Here is a 23,796-nt window from a genome sequence, read left to right as displayed (position 1 = left end):
ATCTGAAACTTTTTTTTACTATGGTGAATTGCTTTTCGAGAAGGTTTCCCCTTAGTTTTATTTATTTATTTATTTATTTTTTTTTTTACTGTGAAACTAGTTTGTTTCATTGGTTTTTCTGGGTCATCATATCTTATCTTATTTAATTTTCCGCTGTGCATGATATTGACATGATATTGATGTTTGTTTGTTTTAACAAGTTTTATTCATAATAAATCTAATTAACATTGTTTAAGATAGAGACAATAACATATTTATTCTTATCAATTTTTTTAGATAAAATAACAATAAGTGTTTTAACAAAACATGCAACTTGCATTTAAGTTTTTGTTGATAGAGACAACAACTTTTTTGTGATTATCTATTTGTTTAAATAAAGTAACAATAAGCGTTTTAACAAAACATGTAACATGCATCTAACTTTCAATTGATAGAGACAACAACTTGTTTTTTAAATAAAGTAATAATAAGTGTCTTAATAAAATATGCAATATGTGCCAAAGACCTTGTAGCTGAATTGACACCTCTCCATGTACAAAGTGCTTGTGGGTCTAGGAAGAAAAGGGTTTGAGCTGCGAGGTAAGCAACATGTTGTAATTATTTCTCAAAAAAAAAAAAAAAATGCAACATGCAATCTGAATCTAACTTTTAGTTGATAGCAACAACTTATTTGTTCTAATTTGTGCTTTAACAAAACATATAAAATTTGGAATTTAAATCCTACTCCAACTATAAATCTATTATCAAAATTTCAAAACTTTATATATAAATATGCACGGCCTAGAGGATCTCGAAGGAGCACAGCTTGGACTACAAATCACTCTCACCATGACTCGTTCACTGCCATCTCTTCATGATGTATTAACTACACTAGTTGCAACTACTTAGCTAGTTGCTTTAGTGGTTGATCCTTTTGGGAATGATGCTCTTGATGTTGCCAAGGAACTCAATGTCTCACCTTACATTTTCTACCCAACAAGTGCTATGTTTTTGTCTTTGGTTTTGCATTTGCCATGACTTCAATTGGTCTCTTCTTCTTCATTTTTTTTAATGAATATCAATGTGGTTTCTCAAAAAAAAAAAAAAAAAAATATCAATGTGAAAATGGATCCACCAAATGTGAGAAAAAAAAGGTATTATTGAATGTGACAAAAGTAAGTAAGATGTGATGGTGGTACTGCCTAATGTGACAATGGAATCATCAAATGTGAGAATAAATAAAGGAACTACTGAATGTGATAAAAATACAGTCACATGTGATGTTGGTACTGTACAATGTGAGGGTGGAATCGTCAAATGTGAGAAAAAAAAAAAAGGAATCACCAAATGTTACAAAAGTACTATCAATGTTATAATGGAACCATCAAATGTGATAATGGAACCATCAAATGTGAGAAAATAAATAAGAGAATTGCCAAATGTGACAAAAGAACAATCACATGTGATATTTGTACTGCACAATGTGAGGATGAAACCGTCAAATGTGAGAAAAAAAATAAGGAAACTACCAAATGTGGCAAAAGTACTGTCAAATGTGATGTTAGAATTGCATAATATGAAGATAGAACCGTCAAATATGAGAAAAAATAAGGGAACCATCAAATGTGACAAAAGAACAATTACATGTAATGTTAGAGCTATACAATGTGAAGATGGAATTGTCTAATGTGATGTTTTGGTAACCTAGTATAGCTGGTTGCCTACTAGCCTACTAGTGGGTACCGTACCCCCTTTTTTGGGGGTACCATAGAATTACCCTATAATTCGATAAAATTCAAGGTTTTGCTTAATTTTTCTTATCTTAAATTAAAGAGAAGTGCTATGTTCATAACATTTTCATAATATTTTACAACAAATCATAAGTTGTAAGTTATTATTGATTCTAATTTGAATTCACGACTTAAATTACTTTTTTTGCAGTCCATAACAACTAATAACAACTTACCACTTAGAATTTGTTGTAAAAGTGTTGTAAAACATAGTATTTCTCTAAATTAAGTTGTGTGAAAATTCCATGCAAATCCCTTAATTTAGGAGGATTGAGTTACCATTTTAAGACTTGAAATAAGAAATACTAAATATCTCATACTAATATATATTAGATTTCTTCCCCATTTATTTCTAAGAATGATGTCCAAAAATTTTGGAGCACCTAATTGTTCCCTTAAATGAGTAGTCTCTCATTCCAAACACACTAGATAATTACAAGAAGAAACCCATTAAGATTGGTCCCGAGATGTTGATTTGAATTTTTTGTTTACATTTAAAGTTACGTCACACTAGCAAATACATGTATGTCTAGGCTATTATTTAAACAAATTTTGAAGTTTTACGTTTTTAGTTATGTCACTTTTTTTTTATATATATTTTTAGAGAGTTTCAACCTATGACATTCTCTCCTGATAGAATTCAGATCTTCTAAAGTTCTTAGAATACTCTACCAAATAGAGTTCTTTTAATCTTGACCTCTCATTTCAAATTCAATGGTTCAAATTACACTATGTTATTAATTCTTAAACAAAACCTTAAAAATAGATTCCACATCAGCTATTAAAATGAACATGTCACATTTTGAATTTATTTTTAGTTTAAAAAAATTTTAAAAGTTAGATCTGAACCCAATCTCTCTGCCATGCCAATACCAACTTTACCAAACTTTTCTCCGGCGAGATCTGAGCTGGGAATGAATGGAGGGGGATGGTTACTCCTATTATAATCCAGATTATTCAAATCTGGCATGTGGTGTCAATGGCTATACTGTTTTCCGTCCCTCAAATGGGCAATGAAAGGAAACTATGACGGAGTATGCCTACGAATTTGTAGGTTCTTGTCCGTTGTAATAATGTAAATGAGGAAATTGTTAGGTCTTAGATTTGGAGTGAGGTTATATTCGTTGACAGGAAAACATTTTGTAAAGAGTGTTTTTGCATTTGCTTCCAGCTATGAAGTAGTTTAAAAATAAGGCTTTTGATATATCCCCTGAGGTTTCTGGTTGAAATGGGCATGAAATTTGCATCACAATAATTTGATCCACATAGTCATCTTGAAAATCCTGGTACCCAGCTCCGCTTAACTCATTCATTCCGGCGCTCAGATCTCACCGGAGGAAAGTTTGGTGTCGTTGGTATTGGCATAGCAGAGAGATTGGGTTTAGATCTGACTTTCAAATTTTTTTAAAACTAAAAATAAATTCAAAATGTGACATGTACATTTTAATAGCTGATGTGGAATATATTTTTAAGCTTTTGTTTAAGAATTAATGATATGGTTTAATCTGAACCATTGAATTTTAAATGAGAGGTCAAGATTAAAAGCACTTTATTTGGTAGAGTACCCTAAGAACTCTAGAAGATCTGAATCCCTCCTGATAATAGTTTTTTCTTATCAGACCAAGACACCAATCAGTTTTTGATGTAGGCGGAGATTGAACTCCAGATCTTTTATATAACCATCAAAGACTTTACCAGCCAAGCTAACTGGAACCCACTAGTTATCTCACGTTAGTAGCATATGAAAGTATATCTGTTCGGAAATTAGAACTTTAGTTGGGTCAAATTTTGCAACTACATTAACTAGTACTTACTAATATTACTAGGCCAAAATGGGGTTTTATTCATTTCTCACAAACTTTCCAGCAAAATGCCCCATGTTTGAAACTATTTGAGATATGCCCTTGTTTTGGAACTCAATTTTTAGAAAATCGAGTTTCAAATATAAGACTTGATTTTTGGACAATTAAGTTATAGCGAAATTGAGCTTAGAAATTATTTTTTTTTTGGAACTTGAATTCCATTCAAAGAACTCGAGTTCCACTTGAATATTTTCAAGGAACTTGAGTTCCACAAATTTTTTTTTTTTTTTTAATTTTCAGTTCGTTATAACTCAATTGTCCAAAAATCGAGTTTCAAAATAGGGGCATTTTTCTAAATAGTTTCAGACATGAGGTATTTTATTGGAAAGCTTTGGCGAAAGGGGCAATTGCCCATTTTGGCCAATGTTACTGCATACAGATCCAAATCCTTTGACACTTCTACTGTGCATTCTATTCATATGGAACGTCCCATCAGTGACTTCAAGAACCTTATTAAAGATTCTCACAGCAACAATTTTCAATGATTTATACGCAACAACTTTACGTTGATCATTGGTCTTTAGATCTTCTACTTTGGTTGACGATATGAGAGAACGTGGCTAAAATACGCAGCTCTCAAAACCTCCATTTGGTTGTTCTTATAATTCCTTTTATACTCTATCAATTAAGCACGAAATAGTAGAGATTGGATGACACAATGAGCCTTAATTGAATTATTGACATGTGATTCCTGATTGATTGACATTTGTTGAGTATGTGTTGAAAATTTAATAACTTCAACCTTCCAAAGCCCCTTAGGGCAGAAATCTTAGACATCACCAAACTCTTGAAAACTCATTCTAGATTTAATTTTAGTTCATAGTTTGCCAACTTATAAACTATGGACCTAGCAATATTTATGCTATAAAAAGTTTTTTAGCTCATCTGGTACTTCTAATGTTTTTGTTGGGTTTAGACCCCTCTAAAAACACTATATTTAACCAATTTTAAAGCCAAGTTTATTATTAGATCTGTTATTGATACTTTAGGTTAAATGCATTATCATCAATATCATGCAAGTGCGGAAATTTAAAAGAGACATGATATGATGACCTAGGAATCTAATGAAACAAAACAGTTTCCCATGAAACCTGGGGGGGGGGGGGGGACTTGAATTTGTTAATCCCAAGGTGAACGAATTCACTATTAGATAGAGATCTACAATCAGAATAACGTAAATCTAACTATACTTACCGAACTGAATACTGAATCTCACAGACGTCTTTGATAGTAATCTTCTACAATGTGAACCTCCAATCCACAACTCTGAGACCACCCTTGTGGGTTTTCTCTAACGTAGACCTCTACTATATGATTTCAAGATCACACTTGAAGCTTTAGATCCAACACTCTTGATGACAGTATGAGGTAACAACTTTCACAACACTAAATCTTGAGTTTCTTCAAAGAATATCACCAGTAGAAGATTTAAGAGAGTTTCGAGTACAAAAATCCTAGATATAGAATGTCATGTGTTGAATTATAGACATGTGATTCTTGATTGAATGATATGTGTTGAAAACTTGAAAAATTCAATCTTCTTGAGCCAGTCTGGGAAAATATCTTAGACATCATCAAACTCTTGAAAACTCATTCCAGATTTAATTTTAGTTCATAGTTTGCTAACATATAAACTATGGACAATATTTATGCTACAAAAAACTTTTTAGCTCAACTAGAACTTCTAATGTTTCTGTTGGGTTTAGACCCCTCTAAAAACACTATATTTAACTAATTTTAAAGCCAAGTTGATTATTATTAGATTTGTTATTGATACTTTAGGCTAAGCACATCATCATCAATATCATGCAAGCATGAAAATTTGAAAAAGACACGATATGATGACTTAAAAAAATAATGAAACAAAATAGGTTCGTAGGAAAAACATGGGGGGGGACTTGACTTCATTAATCCCGAGGTGAACAAATTCACCATTAGATAGAGATTTATAGTTAGAATAATGTAAATCTAACATAGTTACCAACTGAGCACTGAATCTCACAAACGTCTATGATTGTAATCTTCTACAATGTGAACCTCCATTCCACGACTCCAAGACCACCCTTGTGGGTTTTCTCTAATGTAGACCTCTACTATATGATTTCAAGATCACACTTGAAGCTTTAGATCCAACACTCTTGATGATTAGTATGAGGTAACTATTTTCACAACACTAAATCTTGAGTTTCTTCAAAAAATATCACCAGTAGAAGATTTGAGAGAGTTTCGAGTACAGAAATCCTAGATATAGAATATGAGGCACATAAGACAATTTTTTTCTCTTCTAAAAGCTCTCTAGGGTTAGTTTATGTTGTCCTTTAATTACCGTAATAAACAAATCATCAATTGAGCTTGGAACAGACAAGTTATGAACATTTTCACATTTGCTGATTTTTTATGATTCCGTGGATTTTCGACAAGTTGAACACTAATCAAATAGTTTTGACAAGTTGAACACCAATTAAAAAAAAGAAAAAGAAAAAGCAATTCACATCTTTCTTCATCCTGGACTTGTGTCTTTGTCTTGGACTTTGGAAGTACACAATTTAACTCAACAAGACTTACAGTTTGCTATGGTTTGCCAACACTATAAACTTAAATCCTAACAGTTTCCAATTGAGATATCTAATGTACAAATCTTACCACTTGACTATCAATTTATTAAAATAAAATTTTTAAAAATTAAGCCATTAATTAAACAAATGTATTTTTTATTAGAAGAAATTAAACAAATGTATTGATTGCAATATTTAAACAATTTTAGAAGATTAACGTTTCCACTGTAGTAGTAGCATATAATAAGCCATTATTTAAACAAATTTATCGATTGCACTATTTAAATTTTTTAAATAGTGCTAGTGTGATGTGGAAGTCTTGATGATGAAGAAGTAGCTTGGCAAACTCAACAAGAGGGATGAGATGCCCCATCCCTGGACTTGGTATAAGAGCTATATGGGGATTTTGTTCCATATGGACAAATATATAATTCAATTATGTTTTGAAGAGATGGGAATTGAAAGAGAATACCAATTGCGACTTGGGAGCTTGCGTGGTTTATATAGGCGTTAGGACTTAGGAATAAAAGTATTAGATTATTTCCAGCATCTGGAAACTGTGTGGGACAGGAAAGATGTAACCCCTCACCCACTAAAAGACTAAACCCAACCGGTTAGGTTCTTTTCTCTCTCTGGTTTAAAATTTTGGACATAGATTGTTTTCTCTCATCCAATAACGTTTGCACTTACGTCATGCTAACACATGCTAGTGTGTTTATGCTAATTAAGAAATAAAAAACTTCTTTTCAACTTTCATCTTTCCCAATTTTGACTTAGGTCCGTTTAGATAGAACTTATTTTGCTGAAACTGAAAACTGAAAATACTGTAGCAAAATAATTTTTAAATATATGAATAGTTTTGTGGGACCCATTTTTAATGAAAAAGTTGTTAAAAAGTGAAATTTGTGGGACCCATGAACAGTGCATTTGTGCACTGTTCATGGCTGAAAAGTCAAAATAAGCTGCTGGGTAAAAAAATAAAATAAAAAAAAAAAAAAGCAAAAACGTAGACGCACAAAACGGCGGATCCAAACGCCCTCTTAGTTAACTGTACCAGAAGATAAATGGGGTGTTTGATAGAGTAGTTTGAGATAAGATTTTTGTAATTTTTTAAAATACATATGAGTGAAAAAGCGTGTGAAAATATGTGTAATATTTTTTAAAATGTAAAAATATGAATTTGAACTTAGAGACCAAACAGACCCAAAATAATTAGAAAAGAGGAAAGTTGAAAACAAGATTTTTATTTCTTAATTAGCATAAACACACTAGCATGTGTTAACATGACGTAAGTGCAAACGTTATTGAATATATGTCCAAAATTTTAAACTAGAGAGAGAAAAGAACCTAACCGGCTGGGTTTAGTCTTTTAATGGGTGAGGGTCACGTCTTTTCTGTTTGGATACCACTTATTTTATTAAAATTAAAAATTTATTATTATAGATAAAGATAAAAGCTAGTTAAAATAGTACAATAGATCTATAAATAGTGTCAACAAGTACAGTGAGACATATAAATAATAGCAACAATAAACTAAATAAGAAAATAATTTATAATTTTCATGTGTACAGAGGCTAAGTTTTAACGCCTATATAAACCACGCAAGCTCCCAAGTCGCAATTGGTATCCTCTTTCAATTCCCATCTCTTCAAAACATAATTGAAATACATATTTGTCCATATGGAACAAAATCCCCACATAGCTCTTCTTCCTTGTCCAGGGATGGGGCATCTCATCCCTCTTGTTGAGTTTGCCAAGCTACTTCTTCATCATCACGACTTCCACATCACATGCATCATTCCCACAACAGGGTCTCCATCCAAAGCCATGAAAGAAGTCCTTCAAGCTCTCCCTACTAGCATAGACCATGTCTTTCTTCCTCCAGTGAGCTTGGAGGACCTCAAAGGAGCAAAGCCTGGACTACAAATTACTCTCACCATGACTCGTTCACTGCCATCTCTTCGTGATGTGTTAACTTCACTAGTTGCAACTACTCGGTTAGTTGCTTTAGTGCTTGATCCCTTTGGGATTGATGCTCTTGATGTTGCTAAGGAGCTCAATGTCTCGCCCTACGTTTTCTACCCAACAAATGCTGTGGTTTTGTCGTTGCTTTTGAATTTGCCAAAGTTGGATGAGACAGTTTCATGCGAGTATAGAGACCTACCTGAACCAGTGAAACTTCCGGGGTGCATACCTATTCACGGTCGAGATCTTATAGACCCGATGCAAGATCGAACAAGTGAGTGGTACAAAATGTTTCTTCGCACATCAAAACAGGTGCGATTAGCTGACGGTATTGTTATTAATACCTTCATGGAGTTAGATGGAAATGCTATAACAGCTTTGGAAGAAGAAACTAAAAATCTTTCACTTTATGCAATTGGACCCATCATTCAAAGTGGTTCAAGAAATCCGGTTGAAGGGTCAGACTGTTTAAGATGGTTGAACAATCAACCAAGTGGCTCTGTCCTATTTGTTTGTTTTGGAAGTGGTGGAACGCTCTCATATGACCAAATGAATGAGTTAGCTTTAGGATTGGAATCGAGTAAGCAAAAGTTCTTATGGGTGGTAAGAAGCCCAAATAATGAATTGGCTAATGCTGCATACCTTGCTGATCAAACCCTCGACAACAACCCTCTTGCTTTCTTACCAAATGGTTTTATAGAGAGGACCAAAGAACAAGGTCTAGTGGTGCCCTCTTGGGCACCACAAGCCCAAGTCCTTAGCCACAATTCAACAGGTGGGTTCTTAAGTCACTGTGGTTGGAATTCAACCTTAGAGAGTATCATGCAAGGCATACCAATAATTGCATGGCCGCTTTTCGCAGAACAAAGAATGAATGCGGTATTATTAACTGATGATCTGCAAGTGGCACTGAGACCAAAAGCCAACGAAAAAAACCTAGTGGATGGAGAGGAAATTGCAAAAGTAATAAATAGTCTTATGGTCGGAGAAGATGGGAAGAAAATTCGCAACCGTATGAAAAATTTGAAAATTGCTGCTGAGAAAGCACATAGCCCAAATGGGTCTTCTACAAAGGCACTCGCTGATTTAACATCCCAATGGACAAATCAACCTGACTTTTAGAACATGAAACATTTCTTTCTTAATTTTATACTTTATTCATCATTGCTTTTCTGCTTTTTTCCTCTCTTGCTTTTCATTATTCACTAGTTGTCTATTGACTCTATTGAGTCTATTATATCACTTTGCTTTTTTTGATAACAAGTTTCACTTTGCGATGTATTTTTTAACTGTATCATGTCTTTATTATACCGTTTATTTCATAGTGCTCATTTTCGATTTTTTAACTATATCATGTCACTATCCTAATTCCTAAGCTTATTCTCGGCTACTCCTCATTATGTTACTACACAAAAACTACATAAAACATTCGACAGTTGTCAGCAAGGGAACTACCGCATTTAGCCCACTTAACTACAGAACGAAATATCTTCTTTCGTCAAAAAAATAAAAATAAAGAACGAAAGGCTCTAGCCACCTAGCAGCCTCCACAAATGCCCTCAACCATTTTTCCACGCATTATCCCCAATTCCTCATAACATATATAAATCACTCTACAAACAATCTAGAAATAATAAGCATTGAGACTTAGATTTTTGGGATGTTGGTTAGAAGTCTTGTTTTTTCAAATTTCATTTTTCCTTAGATTGCTATTAGGAAAAAAGGGTTACACTTTTTCATTTTCATAGATTGTATTAGGAAAAAGATTAGTTGAAAACTTTCTCGTAGCCATTAACTATAATTCCTAAAAAAAAAAATTAACATGATTACATATATTGAAAATTTAACCACTAAATTTCAAGTTATTTATGTTCTTAACACAAATATTAAATTTCGTGTCAATCGTATACTATTTAATATTCGATCTGAAAACATATTTTTTTTTATATAATTTTAAACTATAAAAACTTGAAATTTAAACATGTAATTAATGCCGTAGTTATTAATCTTTAATTTTCTAAAAATTTCACAAATATGTGCCTAATAATGTTTATGTTACTTATTTTAATGTGGTTTATGTTATAAAGTTATTTTTTATGGACCTGATAATATTTATGTTATTAAGAGTTTTCTAATTCAACTGGTACCTATTAATGTTTCCAATGAAGACATCAAAGAATTAGATCTCTAAAAGCATGCATAGTTGATTCCAAAGATTTTGAACACAGGTGGCAGGTTGTATTAATTATTCTCAATCTTCCTCTTATGAAGATTTAGCTTAGTTGGCAAAACATTCGATTGAGCTCTGTGAGATGTTAAAATCCGTGTGGAGCTATGACTTTAGTTGGGTAAATGTTCCAGCAATTTAGTTTCATTCCATTGTTGATCTAATGATGTGGGTTCATGATAGACCACAGACTTTGGAGTTATTTGCGATCCCTACTTGGTCCGTTTGGAATTATAGGTATAAGAGCACGGTTAATGAATCGGTGGTACCTCAAAATGAGATTGCTGCTTTAGGCAGGAAGAACCTTTCAAACTTCAAACAATCTAACTTGGTACATGCGAAGTCGACTTGCTATGTCAATAAATAATGGATTCTGCTCTCTGGTGACTCCTGCGAAACAAATTTTGATAGGGCAATATTTGAGCTAGAAAGCATTGATGCGGCTACAAGGTCGCCACACTAGAGTCCGACGTGGGGTGCGATGGGCAATGCCGCTGCCTACGCGTCAGTGCCGTGTTAGAATTTTTTTTTTTTTTTTTTTTCGTTTTCGGATTCACGCCGACTAGTGCCGATTCAGCTCCAACGCGTGCTAATTCGTGCCAATTCGGGTCGAATCAGATCGTATCGGCCGAATATCAGTGTGTTTTGGCCGAAAAAAGGAAATCGGCCAAAAAAAAAATACCGAAAATACCAGTGGATATTGATGATGTCGCCGTCATGATTTCACTGGCCTTAACCCCTTTCTTCTTCTTCCTTTTTTTTTTTGCCGGAGTCTAGTCTTCTTCCTTTGCTGAATGCCTTTGTTAACCACCTTTTTTTTTTTTTTTTTGGGTGCCTCTTTGACCAGTGAGCCACATCTTTTTTTTTTTTTTAATGGGAAGCTACTTCAGTACTCCTTCCTTTCTTAAATCATAAATGCCTTGTTAACAACTTTTCTTTATTTTGTTTTTTGTACGTCTTTGACCAAACACGTGAGCCACATGTTCCCTCTTTTTTCTTTTTTTTTTATTATTATTTTGAATAGAAAGCTATACCTATTTTAATACCAGTCACATATATCATTTATTTTGTTTTTGGGCTGACCAAATACATGAGCTATTAGGCCAAGTCTTTTATTTATTTATGGGAAGCTTTATCTATTTTAATACATCTGTTAATAATTCAAGTGTCAAAAACTTTTGTGTACTTATTACTATCTATGTTTTTAATTATTATTATTATTATATAAAAAAACATGCTTAGCAATATATAAAATATATAAATAAAAATATTTTTAATAATTTTTTAATTGCTGCACTCCACTGCATCCACACCCTATTTTTTCAAAAATTGCCAAATCTTGCATCCATACCCGTACCTGCACTCAAATCTAAAAACGCACCCATACTTCTTAGTATTTGAGGAATTTGATGAAGGTGTAGAAGAACAATAGCGGTGATGTTATAGCCTCTTTGTTTGAAAGGATTCCAAAACCACCTCTAGTAGTTACTTTGGAGTTGTTATCAGCAAGAAGAGCAGTGCAGTTTAAGAGAATGGCTTCCATGAGTCCACCTCTGAAGGTGATTCAAAGATCATTATAAACTCTTTGGGACACGTTGATATGCTCCACTTTTATTTTCTTCCTTCATATTTGTAGGTAAAGCAATGCAATAGCACATGCTCTAGCTCATAAAGTAAGGTTTTTTTTTTTTTTTTTTCCTTTTCTTTATTTGGAAGGAGTTTGTTTATCTAAACATAAATAATGTTGTTTTTGCTAATTTACCAGCTATTCAATAAAACTTCTGATGGTCTATCTCTAAAATAAAGAAAAAGAAAAAGAATTTAATTTGTTTGGCAAAGATTATTTTTGCCAACTTATTTTACTATTTTGCTTATTTTTACTATTATTCACAGATCTTACTGCAATTTTTAATATTTTATACTATTTATGAGTTTCACTTTACTATTTCAGCTAACTTTTATATTTATCTAGTGCTAAATCTTTCCAATTCCAACTATTAATTTATAAAATAAAAAAATATTTATGGCATTATTTAAAAAAATATATTCATTTGATTATATATTTAAACAAATTTAGAAGATTAAGGTTTGTACTTTAACATATACTTTTTTTACACAAATTTGGATGAGTAATGCTTGTTGTTACGTCACACTAACGCACGCAATTACGTTTATGTGCCGATTAAAAAATATATATATATATACGCGTTATCTTCTTTTGAACTTTTTTTTTTTTTAATTTTATAAGAGTTATCTTCTTTTGAACTTATCCCTCTAGTTTCCAATTATTTCATTTTCACAGTCAACAAAAGTCAAACAATCAAATTATCATACGCGTATAGTCAGCCGACAACCCCATTAAGCAAATGAATTTTGACAAAAAAATAATAAATGAGCCAAGACTTTGAATTAGTGAGAGAAAGAACCAACCAAGTCCAAGCACCTAATAACTCCAAAAAAAAAAAAAAAGTCCAAGCACCTGTATAAATTATGCAGCCTCCCCAAAATACCAATAAAAAAAAAACATAGTATATACTCTTTCAAAGGCCATCACTTCAAAATCCATATAGAACAAAAACCACACATAGCTATTCTACCAAGCCCAGGAATGGGGCATCTCATCCCTCTTGTTGAGTTTGCCAAGCTACTTATTCTTCACCACGACTTCCACATCACATGCATAATTCCAACAATTGGGTCTCCATCCAAAGCCATGAAAGAAGTCCTTCAAGCCCTCCCAAATAGCATCGACCATGTCTTTCTTCCTCCAGTGAGCATGGAGGAACTCGAAGGAGTAAAGCCTGGAATTCAAATTACTCTCACCATGACTCGTTCACTACCACCTCTTCGTGATGTGTTAACGTCACTGGTTGCAACTACTCGGTTAGTTGCTTTAGTGGTTGATCTTTTTGGGACGGATGCTCTTGATGTTGCTAAGGAACTCAATGTCTCACCCTACATTTTCTATCCAACAAATGCTATGGTTGTGTCGTTGGTTTTGCATTTGCCAAAGTTGGATGAGACAGTTTCATGCTTGTATAGAGATCTACCTGAACCAGTGAAACTTCCGGGGTGCGTACCTATTCACGGTCGAGATCTTCTAGACCCGGTTCAAGATCGAACGACTGAGTTGTACAAATTGTTTCTTCGCAGCGCAAAATGGATGCGATTAGTTGAGGGTATTATTGTTAATACCTTCATGGAATTGGATGGAAATGTTATAAAAGCTTTGGAAGATGAAGAAGATAACAGTCTCATCCTTTATACAATTGGACCCATCATTCAAAGTGGTTCAACTAATCAGGTTGAAGGGTCAGGATGTTAAAGATGGTTGGACAATCAACCACGTGGCTCAGTCCTATTTGTTTGTTTTGGGAGCGGTGGGACCCTCGCATACGACCAAATGCAAGAGCTAGCTTTAGGATTGGAATTGAGTAAGCAAAAGTTCTTATGGGTGGTAAGAAGCCCAAATAATGAATCGGCTCAAGCTGCATATTTTAGTGACCAAACCCTTGGCAACAACCCTCTTTCCTTCTTACCAGAAGGGTTTAAAGAGAGGACTAAAGGACAAGGCCTAGTGGTGCCCTCTTGGGCACCACAAGCACAAGTCCTTAGCCACGGTTCCACAGGTGGGTTCTTAAGTCATTGTGGTTGGAATTCGACCCTAGAGAGTATCATGCAAGGTATACCATTAATTGCATGGCCACTTTTCGCAGAACAAAGAATGAATGCGGTATTATTAACTGATGATCTACAAGTGGCACTGAGACCAAAAGCCAACGAAAAAAACCTAGTGGATGGAGAGGAAATTGCAAAAGTAATAAATAGTCTTATGGTCGGAGAAGAAGGGAAGAAAATTCGTAACCGTATGAAAGACTTAAAGATTGCTGCTGAGAAAGCACTTAGCCCAAATGGGTCTTCTACAATGGCACTAGCTGATTTAGCATCACATTGGACAAATCAACATAACTCTTAGGACATGAAACACTTCTTTTTTAATTTTCAACTTTCTTCATCGTCGCTTTTCTGCTTTTGTCCTCTATTGTTTGCCATTATTTATTAGTTGTCTATTCTGTATTCTTTTGACCCTTCTGTCCTCTATGGTTTGCCATTGTTCATTAGTTGTCTATTCTGTAGCACTTTTGACACTCTATGATACCTACAAACTATATAAAAAGGCCAATAACTCTCCAATAACTCTAGCTACATTACATTTGGTTTATTCAACCTTTGTCTTTTGTAACAAGCCAAAAACGTGAGTTTCGTGAGAATGAAAAATTTTTAACATTACAAAAAATTATGCCTACAACATTTTCATAGTGAATCTTAAGTAACATGCCAGTTATTACTTACTATTATGGGTGAAAAAAATAATTTTAGTGATGAATTCAAATTAGAATCATTAATAACTTACAAAGTTACAATCGAAAATTTGTTGTAAATGTATTGTAGAAATATTATAGACATAACATTTAGTATTTAATGCTATTACCATAACTAAAAATAAAAATATTTTAAAAAAAGGTACACATCTACAACATTTTAATAATAAATTTTAAGTGGTAAATTGTTATTCTAATTTAAACATACCAATGCAATTACTTTTTTGCCTACTAATAACAACCCGTAACAATCCATTACTTATGATTTGTAATAAAATTGTTGTAAATATAGCATTTCTCTTGAGAAAATATTAAGACATCTTGTTGTTATCTCAATATTTTCACAACTGTTGAGGTGTCAATTTTTTACAATTCAAAGTAAAATATAACAAAGTTATAAAAGTATTATGAAAATGTTGTGTCAGTCTTTGTATTTCTAGAAATTGTTTTATTAGTCAATTTTTTGAGCCAAAATTCATTGTTTCATCTACAGTTTTCATAGGTTAATTTTTTGTTTTTTTGTTTTTGTTTTTTTTTTCTTTTTGCACAATTTTAAGTAAAAACACATAGTTTTACACACACACACACACACACAAATTAAATAAAACAAAAAAAAAACTTAGGATTAAAATACTTTTCATCCTTTATGTTTAGGGTAATTCACAATTCCTTTTTAAACTTTAAAATCAAGCAATTTCACTATTAACATTTTGAAAAATAGCAAAAATGTCATATTGCTATTCTCTCAATTAAATCCTAATGAAAGCTTATACTTCTTAAAATATTCCATTGTGTATTGTCTAAAATACTTGTAAGTACACAATTGCGCCTGGACCAAAAAACAAACGTGGGCTCAGGCCCAATAAGCCTTAAACAATAAAATTTGTAGAGTGTGGATTTGAAATCTAGTTTAGCGACGTGGGAAGCTTGATAAACAGACTAGAGTGTTATAATATTTGCAAAAAATAAACAAATATGACAAAGGAACCTCCTCGGACGTAAGCCGAGAACGATTTATGTATTAACTTTCTTTCTCTTTCAAAGATTACAGTTCTTTGTCATTGTCTAGCAAAAATGACTGACCCCCTTTCTTTACTCTCTTCCCTTCTTAAATACTTTTTCTTCTTCCCTCTTTATCCACGTGTTACACAAATCTTACCCTTAGATCCCCCCCCCTTTTCCACCACCTTCCTGAAGTCTTTAAACAATAGCAAGAAGGTGAATTCTACTGTTCAGGGGTCATTTCCCCATTAATGCAGCCAGGGAGGTAGATGCAGGGTCTTTAATGTGGAGGTAGCAGCCTTTTTCTAAGATATTTCTTTCACACCGTTGCGTCTAGAAGGTATTTAGATCCCCCTCTTAACCAACAGTTTGTCCAAAACACTGCCTATAATCTTCTTGGCAAATCCAAGGGTCATCGCGGGTCTTTCCGAGGGGAGATTAGTCCTCGGACGTATCCTCGGACCTTTGCCCTGTGGGCCGACTTACAATCTTAAAGGCCTTTAGTCAAAAACGGTCTGGCACCCGTCAATAAAGCACAAAACCCAAATACTTGCTCAAGTCCCTTTACTCCCCACAATAGTCCCTCAAAACTTTATTTTTCCCCATCCGTGGAGAAAAATGGAGTTTTGATCCGACCAGAATACCCTCCGCACATTTTGCACGTCACCGCGCGTGTGGGGATCCTTCCGTTTCCCAGAAAATGTCGTCTGGTGCTTCGAATTTCAAAATGCGCGCATTTATGACCGCAAGTTACACCACGTTCCCCACATTCAACGGTGAGATGAATATCCAACGGTCCGTGTCACCCCTTGAAAATTTAGGCGGGACGAATCCAATTTCGAGGCCGCCTCCCGCACGTCATGACGCTTGGACATCCGCGCCTTCATTCATTTCTTCAGAGTTTAATCACATCAAAGTATCAGTCATCGTCTTTTCTCTCCAGAAACCCGTGGAAACTCGCACAACTAAACTTTGTAAGTTCTTACTTTCTTTGCTCCTTTCTTCTCAGATTCTGTCCTTGGCTCCCTGCTTAACTACTTTCCCTCTCAAAACTTGCTTTTTCTTTCCTCCTAAATGGGTAGGTTTAAGTGCTTGGTAAACACCGCCGCTGGGATGGAAGGCTTTAGGGCCAAATACCAGATTCCCAATGACGTAGGCTTGAAATACTGTCCGACGGAAGCCGTAGGTGGTTCTAGGAAGACGGGAGAGGTTATCATCCCTATGATTGCCTTCATAGAAGGTGGGATGACCCTCCCTATGAGAAGTGTAACTAGGGAATACCTTCGCAACCATAGGTTGTGCCCAGACCAATGCGCACCCAATGTATTTAGGGTCTTAGGAAGTGTCGACGCTCTAAATGAGCAGATGGGCTTGAACCTCACATGGCATGATGTTGCCTTTATGTACGAATGCCACAAACTTAAGAGCGTAGGCTATTACATTAAATCACGGTCTAGTGTAGTTAGGTTAATTTCTTGTCTGCCCAAGTCCAATAAAGGCATGAAGGACGACTATCTCATCGCCTCAGGCAACTGGCATGACGGCCCTCATTGCCCAGTCGTATGGGGAGACCTAGGTGTGACTCCTTAGGAGTTAGTTTTTCTACCACGTGATTCAATCTCAGTACCGTTTAATACTTTATTTCTTATTGTACATTACCGTTTCCGTTTTTTTTTTTTCACATTCATCGCAGATCTGACCATGTTTGTCTTCTTGGGTGTCTTTTTTCACAGACAAACAGCACGTACACCCGCGATTGAGCCATTACAACGTCGCCGATCTAAACTGCGTTCTCCGCTCAAAAGTCTTTGTAAGTGAAGACCTACAAGTAAGGGCGGCTCATTTGATACTTGGATACGACCCTCTATCCTCAGACTTCCAAGAGATAGAAAACGCGATTATCGCGGGGGACATATGACACCAGAGAATAAACGTAGAAAGGCCGCACTTTCTCGCTGACCACGACATTCCTGACGAACTCAACACCATCCTATACACGCAACCCATCGCGGCGATCCCTCTCTCGGTGCACTCTCAGACAACCGCCGCCCTGGAGGAGCAAGTGTCCTCGTCGCACTCGTTGGATGAGGAGATAGACCAATTTCAGCTCGAGGACGTCGAAAGACCCCGAGGAAACTAGTTTGTCGTACTCTTTGACGAGGAAGACGAGCCCGCCGAGGCCTCCGGAATTACAGGTTTAATAGTTGAACGTCCTAACGACAGTTTCGAGGAGGAAGAGATGGACGTGCTTAAAGGCCTCCTAAATAAGAGAGGCGAGAGAGTCGCCAAAAAAGGAGCGAGGGGGTCTCAAGTTCCTCCGTCCTCGCCACCACCCCCTCCTCCAGCCGATCCTAAGCCTTTCGTCGAGGAGCCCAAGAAGAAAAGAAAGGGAGAGGCCGAGGAGGCTAGTGGCGAAAAACAGAAGAAACTAAAACAGTAGCCACAGCAAGCTCAGTAGCAGAAACTGGACAAAGGCAAGGAACGTGCTCGTTCAGTTGAAAGCGGGGAGATTAGGGACCTAGCCGAAGTGCGCCGAGCACCGGCTACCTGGTCTCCTGAGTTGAGACTGGACAGAGCACCAATCTCTTGCCACTCCAACATTAGGGCGTTCCAACAAGGCCATGCCCTCCACCTTGCCGATGTGTTGGAACGTCCCCTTCTGCTGCCCAAAGATATGGAAGCCTTGGAAAAAATGAGCCAGCCTCAACTGTTCCTTTCTTTAAAAAGGGACTTAGCCCTGGTAACTTTCACTCCTTTTGTACATTTCCTCATTCATGATATCTGACTATTAGTGAATGTTTTCCTGCGTCTAACCCTCTGATACTTTGTCACAGGTCGTTCAAGAGGTCTTTGTTGCCGAGAAGTTCGTGGAGGATTCTCGGAAGAAGGCTGGAATGGAGCAGGAGATTCGGATGGAGACTGAGAAGTCCCTAGGCCAGCCCTCGCAGAAAACGAGAAACTCTCCTCTCAGCTGGCCAACCTAAAAAGAGAAAGAGATGGCGCCGAGGCCAGCCTGAGAACCATGAGAACTCAGGTGGAGGAGCAGCGCAAGCTTCTTCATCAAAAGGATGAAGAGCTCTCCAAAGCTCAGAAGGAACGCTCTGACTTAGAGAAGGAGCTTGCGAAGATGAGGGAGGAAGCTCGCACCTTCAAGGATTCGCTAGAGGCTGCGAAAAAGGCTGGTTATAAGGAAGGAGTGGCGGCGACAGAAGACCAGCTGACAGAGGCGTTCGCGGCTTTGTGCCGAGAATACTGTCAGCAGGTCTGGGGCGAAGCCCTAAACGTAGCAGTGGTTTCTTCGGCTTCCGAACTGAGGAAGCCCAAGAACGTTTGGCTTCCCCTTGACATACAGGAGATAGAAGAGGCTCCTGCTGTCGTACTTGCCCTTGAGATAGCTCCTTTTGCTCTCCCTCCTGCGATCCCAGAGCCCATTCCGGATCCTACAGAACCTATAGGTTCCCATAAAGAGAAGGAAGTGGGTGGAGGCGCTGAGAAGGACCTAAGCCAAAGTGTTGAGCCTATCGTCCCTCCGTCAACTACTGCACACAAAGGGAAACAAGTCCTGTCTTCCTTTGAGTTGGAGTTAAAAAACACTGAGGCTACCAGCACTTCCCAACAAGACCCCCTCCAAAAGCTTAGGGCCGAACCTAGGGCTTCTTTTTTCTTTGTAATTGAGATTTTCCATGTAATGTATATCAAAACGATTAATGAAAGTCAGTTTCGTTTGATCTTCAACTGTCTTCTATTTATTTTATCTTTGTGTTTACTATTAGAGTTCTCATTAGCACACAACAAAAGAATGAATGGAACAACTAACTCCACTTTCAGTAGTTGATCAATTACAACTTTAAACAACAGTACACATACTTGCCTTGTACCTCGCAAATTACATCTTAAGAGTGTAGCAAGCATGACACAAGAACAAACGCCTAACAAGCTAACTTAACTTTTTGCTAAAATCTGTAAAGTAAAGTGTTCAAGAACCTGACAAAAACAAACTTAGTTTAGATAGTAAGTAGTGCCTCACTTTGCAAATCAATGTGATACTTAGAATTTGTAACCTGAAACGTTAATTTTAGTAAAGTGTGGGGTCCGAGGACCATACATTCCAGCTTTCTTCTTGATGCTTAAAAATTTACAACTTAAGACGCTATTTTCCCAAAGTAGAACCTGACATAACTAAGGTTCTGCTTAACAAATGATAAAATATCAATTTCCATAAGGTATATGGTCCAAGGACCATACATCGCCAAGAATCTATTTGATACTTAGTATTATATCAATTTCCACAAGGTATGTGGTCCGAAGACCATGCATTACCAAGTTTTTGTTTGATATTTTGGAACATATCAATTTCCACAAGGTATGTGGTCCGAGGACCATACATCACCAAGTTTCTGTTTGATATTTTAAGAGTTGTAATTTATAAACCCATATACATTCATAATTTAAACCACGAACGACAAAAGTACCTTTTATTAATAATAATACCTTCGAAGGTTGTTTACATTCCACGGGCGTTGTACAACTTTTTCATCTAGATCAACTAGTCGATATGACCCTATGCCTGCTACAGAAGTAATCCGATATGGTCCTTCCCAGTTTGGTCCTAGCTTACCCCAAGCTGGGTTTTTAGCAGTGCCCACAACTTTTCTTAGCACCAAATCCCCGGGCGCGAGGGGCCTTAGCTTCACATGAGCATCATACCCTCATTTAAGTTTCTGCTGATAATAAGCCATTTGGACCATAGCTGCCTCTCGCCATTCCTCAACTAAATCCAGGCTCTTCTCCAGGAGGCCGTTGTTATTTTCTAGGCTAAAAGAACTCGTCCTTAGCGTGGGGAAACCAGATTCTAAAGGTATCACTGCCTTGACTCCATAAGTCATAGAGAATAGCGTTTCCCCAGTGGATCTACACGGCGTAGTTCGATACGTCCATAAAACATGTGGTAGTTCTTCTACCCATCTACCCTTCGCATCGTCCAGCCTTTTCTTAAGTCCATTGACTATGACCTTGTTAACAGCCTCGGCTTGCCCATTTCCCTGAAAATAAGCTGGAGTGGAGTATCTATTTATGATGCCCATGTCACCACAATATTTCCTAAAAGCTCTACTATCAAATTGAACGCCATTGTCCGAAATGAGTGTGTGTGGTACCCCAAACCTAGTGATGATGTTCTTCTAAATGAACTTCTTGGAATCGACGTCCCTAATATTTGCTAAGGGCTTGGCCTCGACCCACTTGGTGAAGTAGTTGGTTCCCACGAGTAGCCACCTTTTGTTTCCTACAGCCCTCGGGAATGACCCTACTATGTCCAATCCCCATTGAGCGAAGGGCCAAGGACTGGAGAGAGGATTAAGGACTCCTCCAGGCTGATGAATGTTAGGAGCGAACCTCTGGCATTGGTCACACTTTCCTGCATAGTCCTGAGCTTCCCTCTGCATATTGGGCCACCAATATCCCTAAGTCAAGGCCCTATGAGCTAGGGATCTTCCCCCAATGTGGCTTCCACAAATTTCCTTATGCAGTTCTTCCAAAAGTGCCTCTGTTGACTCGGGGTGCACGCATAACAAGTATGGTCGAGAGAAGGATCATTTATACAGTTTCTGGTCCTCGGACAACCAGAAACGCGGTGCCTTTCGTTGGATCTTGTCTGCTTCAGACTTGTCCTCGGGAAGAATGTCGTTTTTCAGAAAAGATATCACAGGGTCGATCCAACTAGGTCCAAACCTTATTAAATGGATACGGGATGCACCAACAGTGGCAAGAGCTGGCTCTAGCAAATCTTCAACAAGGATAATCCTAGGCAAACCCTGAGCCGAGGATGTTGCTAAGGTAGCCAAAGAGTCTGCATGTGTATTTCCACTTCTTGAAACGTGCAACAGGATGAAGGAATCGAATTTAGATTGCAAACGTTTGATCTGGGTCAAGTATTCATGCATTCTTGGATCCCTGGCCTCCATGGTCCCTGTCACCTGGCCGACCATTAACTGAGAATCTGAGAGCATATGTACTCCCTTTCCGCCCATCCTATACACCATGTTCATTCCGACCAAGACTTCTTCGTACTCGACCTCGTTATTAGTAGTCAAGAACCCCAACCTTAGAGATTTTTCGAAGACGATTCCCTCGGGGGATACCAGGACAAGTCCGATACTAGACCCTCTCTAGTTAGCTGCTCCATCAACGAATACTTTCCAAGTGGGAGGTCCTATACCTGTGATCACGCCAACTGATTTTTCATCCAGGTGTGATTCCTTCACAGTTTCTTCCAACAATGGTTCAGTAAACTCCGCCATCAAATCCACAAGAACCTGGCCCTTAACCGAGGTGCGTGGCATGTATTTAATATCAAAAGCTCCCAAAATAGTTTCCCATTTAGCCACCCTTCTAGAGTAGTCCGCACTGCGTAACACTGACTTGAGAGGCAGTTGGGTCAAAACTACAATGGTGTGGGACTGGAAATAGTGAGGAAGCTTCCGCGTGGCATGAACTACAGCTAAAAGCACTTTCTCCAAAAGTAGGTAACGCACCTCGGCTTCATTCAAGGATTTACTGAAATAGTAGACCGGTCTTTGCAGCCCACTGTCGTCCCTTATGAGGACGAGGCTGACCGCATGGACGACCACTGCCAGATACGCAAACAGGACTTCATCTACTTCAGGCCGAGACATAATGGGTGGCCGGGAAAGATATTCCTTAAGTTGTTGGAAGGCTATAACGCACTCCTCGGACCATTGGAACCCCCTCCACTTATTCAACAGTTGGAAGAAAGGCCTGCATCTATCAGCTGACCGAGAGATGAACCTGCTGAGAGCAGCGATCATTCCAGTCAATTTCTGAACTTCCTTTGGATTCCGAGGTGGCTGTAAGGTTTGAATAGCTCTGACCTGTGCCGAATTCACCTCTATCCCTCTATGAGTAACCATATAACCTAGGAACTTCCCAGAACCCACGCCAAAAGAACACTTCGAGGCATTAAGACGCAACTTGTACTTTCTAAGTACCTGAAAAGTGTCGTCCAAATCTTTCACTTGCGCAAATATCGTCTTACTCTTAACTACCATGTCATCCACGTATATCTCAATGGTCTTTCCAAGCTGCAATTCAAACATTCTGGTCATCATCCTTTGGTAAGTAGCCCCAGCATTCTTCAATCCGAACGACATCACTTTATAGTGATAATTCCCCGTTGGAGTAATAAAGGCAGTTTTCTCCTGATCCTCTGCCGCAGTGGAATTTGGTGATAACCCTGGAAGGCATCCAAAAAACTCATCCGAGGATGTCTGACCGTGGCGTCCACTAGTTGGTTGATGCGCGGCATCAGGAACGAGTCCTTTGGGTAGGCTTTGTTTAAATCTGTGAAGTCCACACATACTCGCCATTTTCCATTTTTCTTTTTGACCACCACCGTGTGCGCCAACCACTCCGGGTAGAAAACTTTCTTAATAGCCACAGCCCTCTTGAGCTTGCGCACCTCTTCTTTAACGGCATCGGAGTGCTCCTTGGAGGAACGCCGAGGGGGCTACCTTCTAGGAAAAATAGCAGGATTGACGTTCAAATGATGACAAATGAAGCTTGGGTCTACCCCCGGAGCCTCATAGGGATCCCACGCAAAGACATCAATGTTATCCTTCAAAAACTCCAACAACTCCATCTTTTCTTGACAGGGTAAGCGTACGCCAACTTGAAAGAACCTTTCAGGATCATCCACTATTAGAAACTTCTCTAAGTCTTTGCATATGGCCTCCTCTGCTGTCACTACGTCGGGCGCATCCAGAGTCGTTAATTGCTATAAACCTTTCACAGCCGAGGTCGAGGACTTGGTTTCGGCTTGATACAGCACTGCAGCCAATATGCACTGCTTGGCCACTGATTGGCTGTCGAGAATCTCTTCAATGTATTCCCCCGAAGGGAACTTAACCTTAACATGCAAGGTGGAGGAGACAGCACCCAGAGTGTGCAGCCAGGGCCTGACAAGGATGGCTGTGTATGGGGAATATGCGTCGACCACAATAAAATCCACCTCAACCG

The 23,796-nt window shown here is 37.5% G+C and overlaps 3 protein-coding genes across 3 annotated transcripts; all 3 read left to right on the top strand.

Moving 5' to 3' along the window:
* The first annotated feature begins 7,800 nt into the window (after positions 1-7,800).
* Positions 7,801-9,432, top strand: LOC142615658 (hydroquinone glucosyltransferase-like). The gene has a single exon (XM_075788398.1). The coding sequence runs from the start codon at positions 7,867-7,869 to the stop codon at positions 9,271-9,273; it is 1,407 nt and encodes a 468-aa protein (XP_075644513.1). The 5' UTR covers positions 7,801-7,866; the 3' UTR covers positions 9,274-9,432.
* A 3,473-nt stretch (positions 9,433-12,905) lies between these two features.
* Positions 12,906-14,477, top strand: LOC142615062 (hydroquinone glucosyltransferase-like). The gene has a single exon (XM_075787744.1). It carries the CDS (start codon positions 12,987-12,989, stop codon positions 13,701-13,703), a length of 717 nt encoding a protein of 238 aa, XP_075643859.1. The 5' UTR covers positions 12,906-12,986; the 3' UTR covers positions 13,704-14,477.
* On the top strand, positions 13,782-14,354 carry LOC142616636 (hydroquinone glucosyltransferase-like). The gene has a single exon (XM_075789449.1). The coding sequence runs from the start codon at positions 13,782-13,784 to the stop codon at positions 14,352-14,354; it is 573 nt and encodes a 190-aa protein (XP_075645564.1).
* Positions 14,478-23,796: the final 9,319 nt, after the last annotated feature.

Source organism: Castanea sativa, chromosome 11 (assembly GCF_040712315.1).
Source record: "Castanea sativa cultivar Marrone di Chiusa Pesio chromosome 11, ASM4071231v1".
NCBI lineage: Eukaryota > Viridiplantae > Streptophyta > Magnoliopsida > Fagales > Fagaceae > Castanea > Castanea sativa.
Note: the sequence above shows the minus strand (reverse complement) of the source record. Positions and strands in the feature narration are given on the sequence as shown.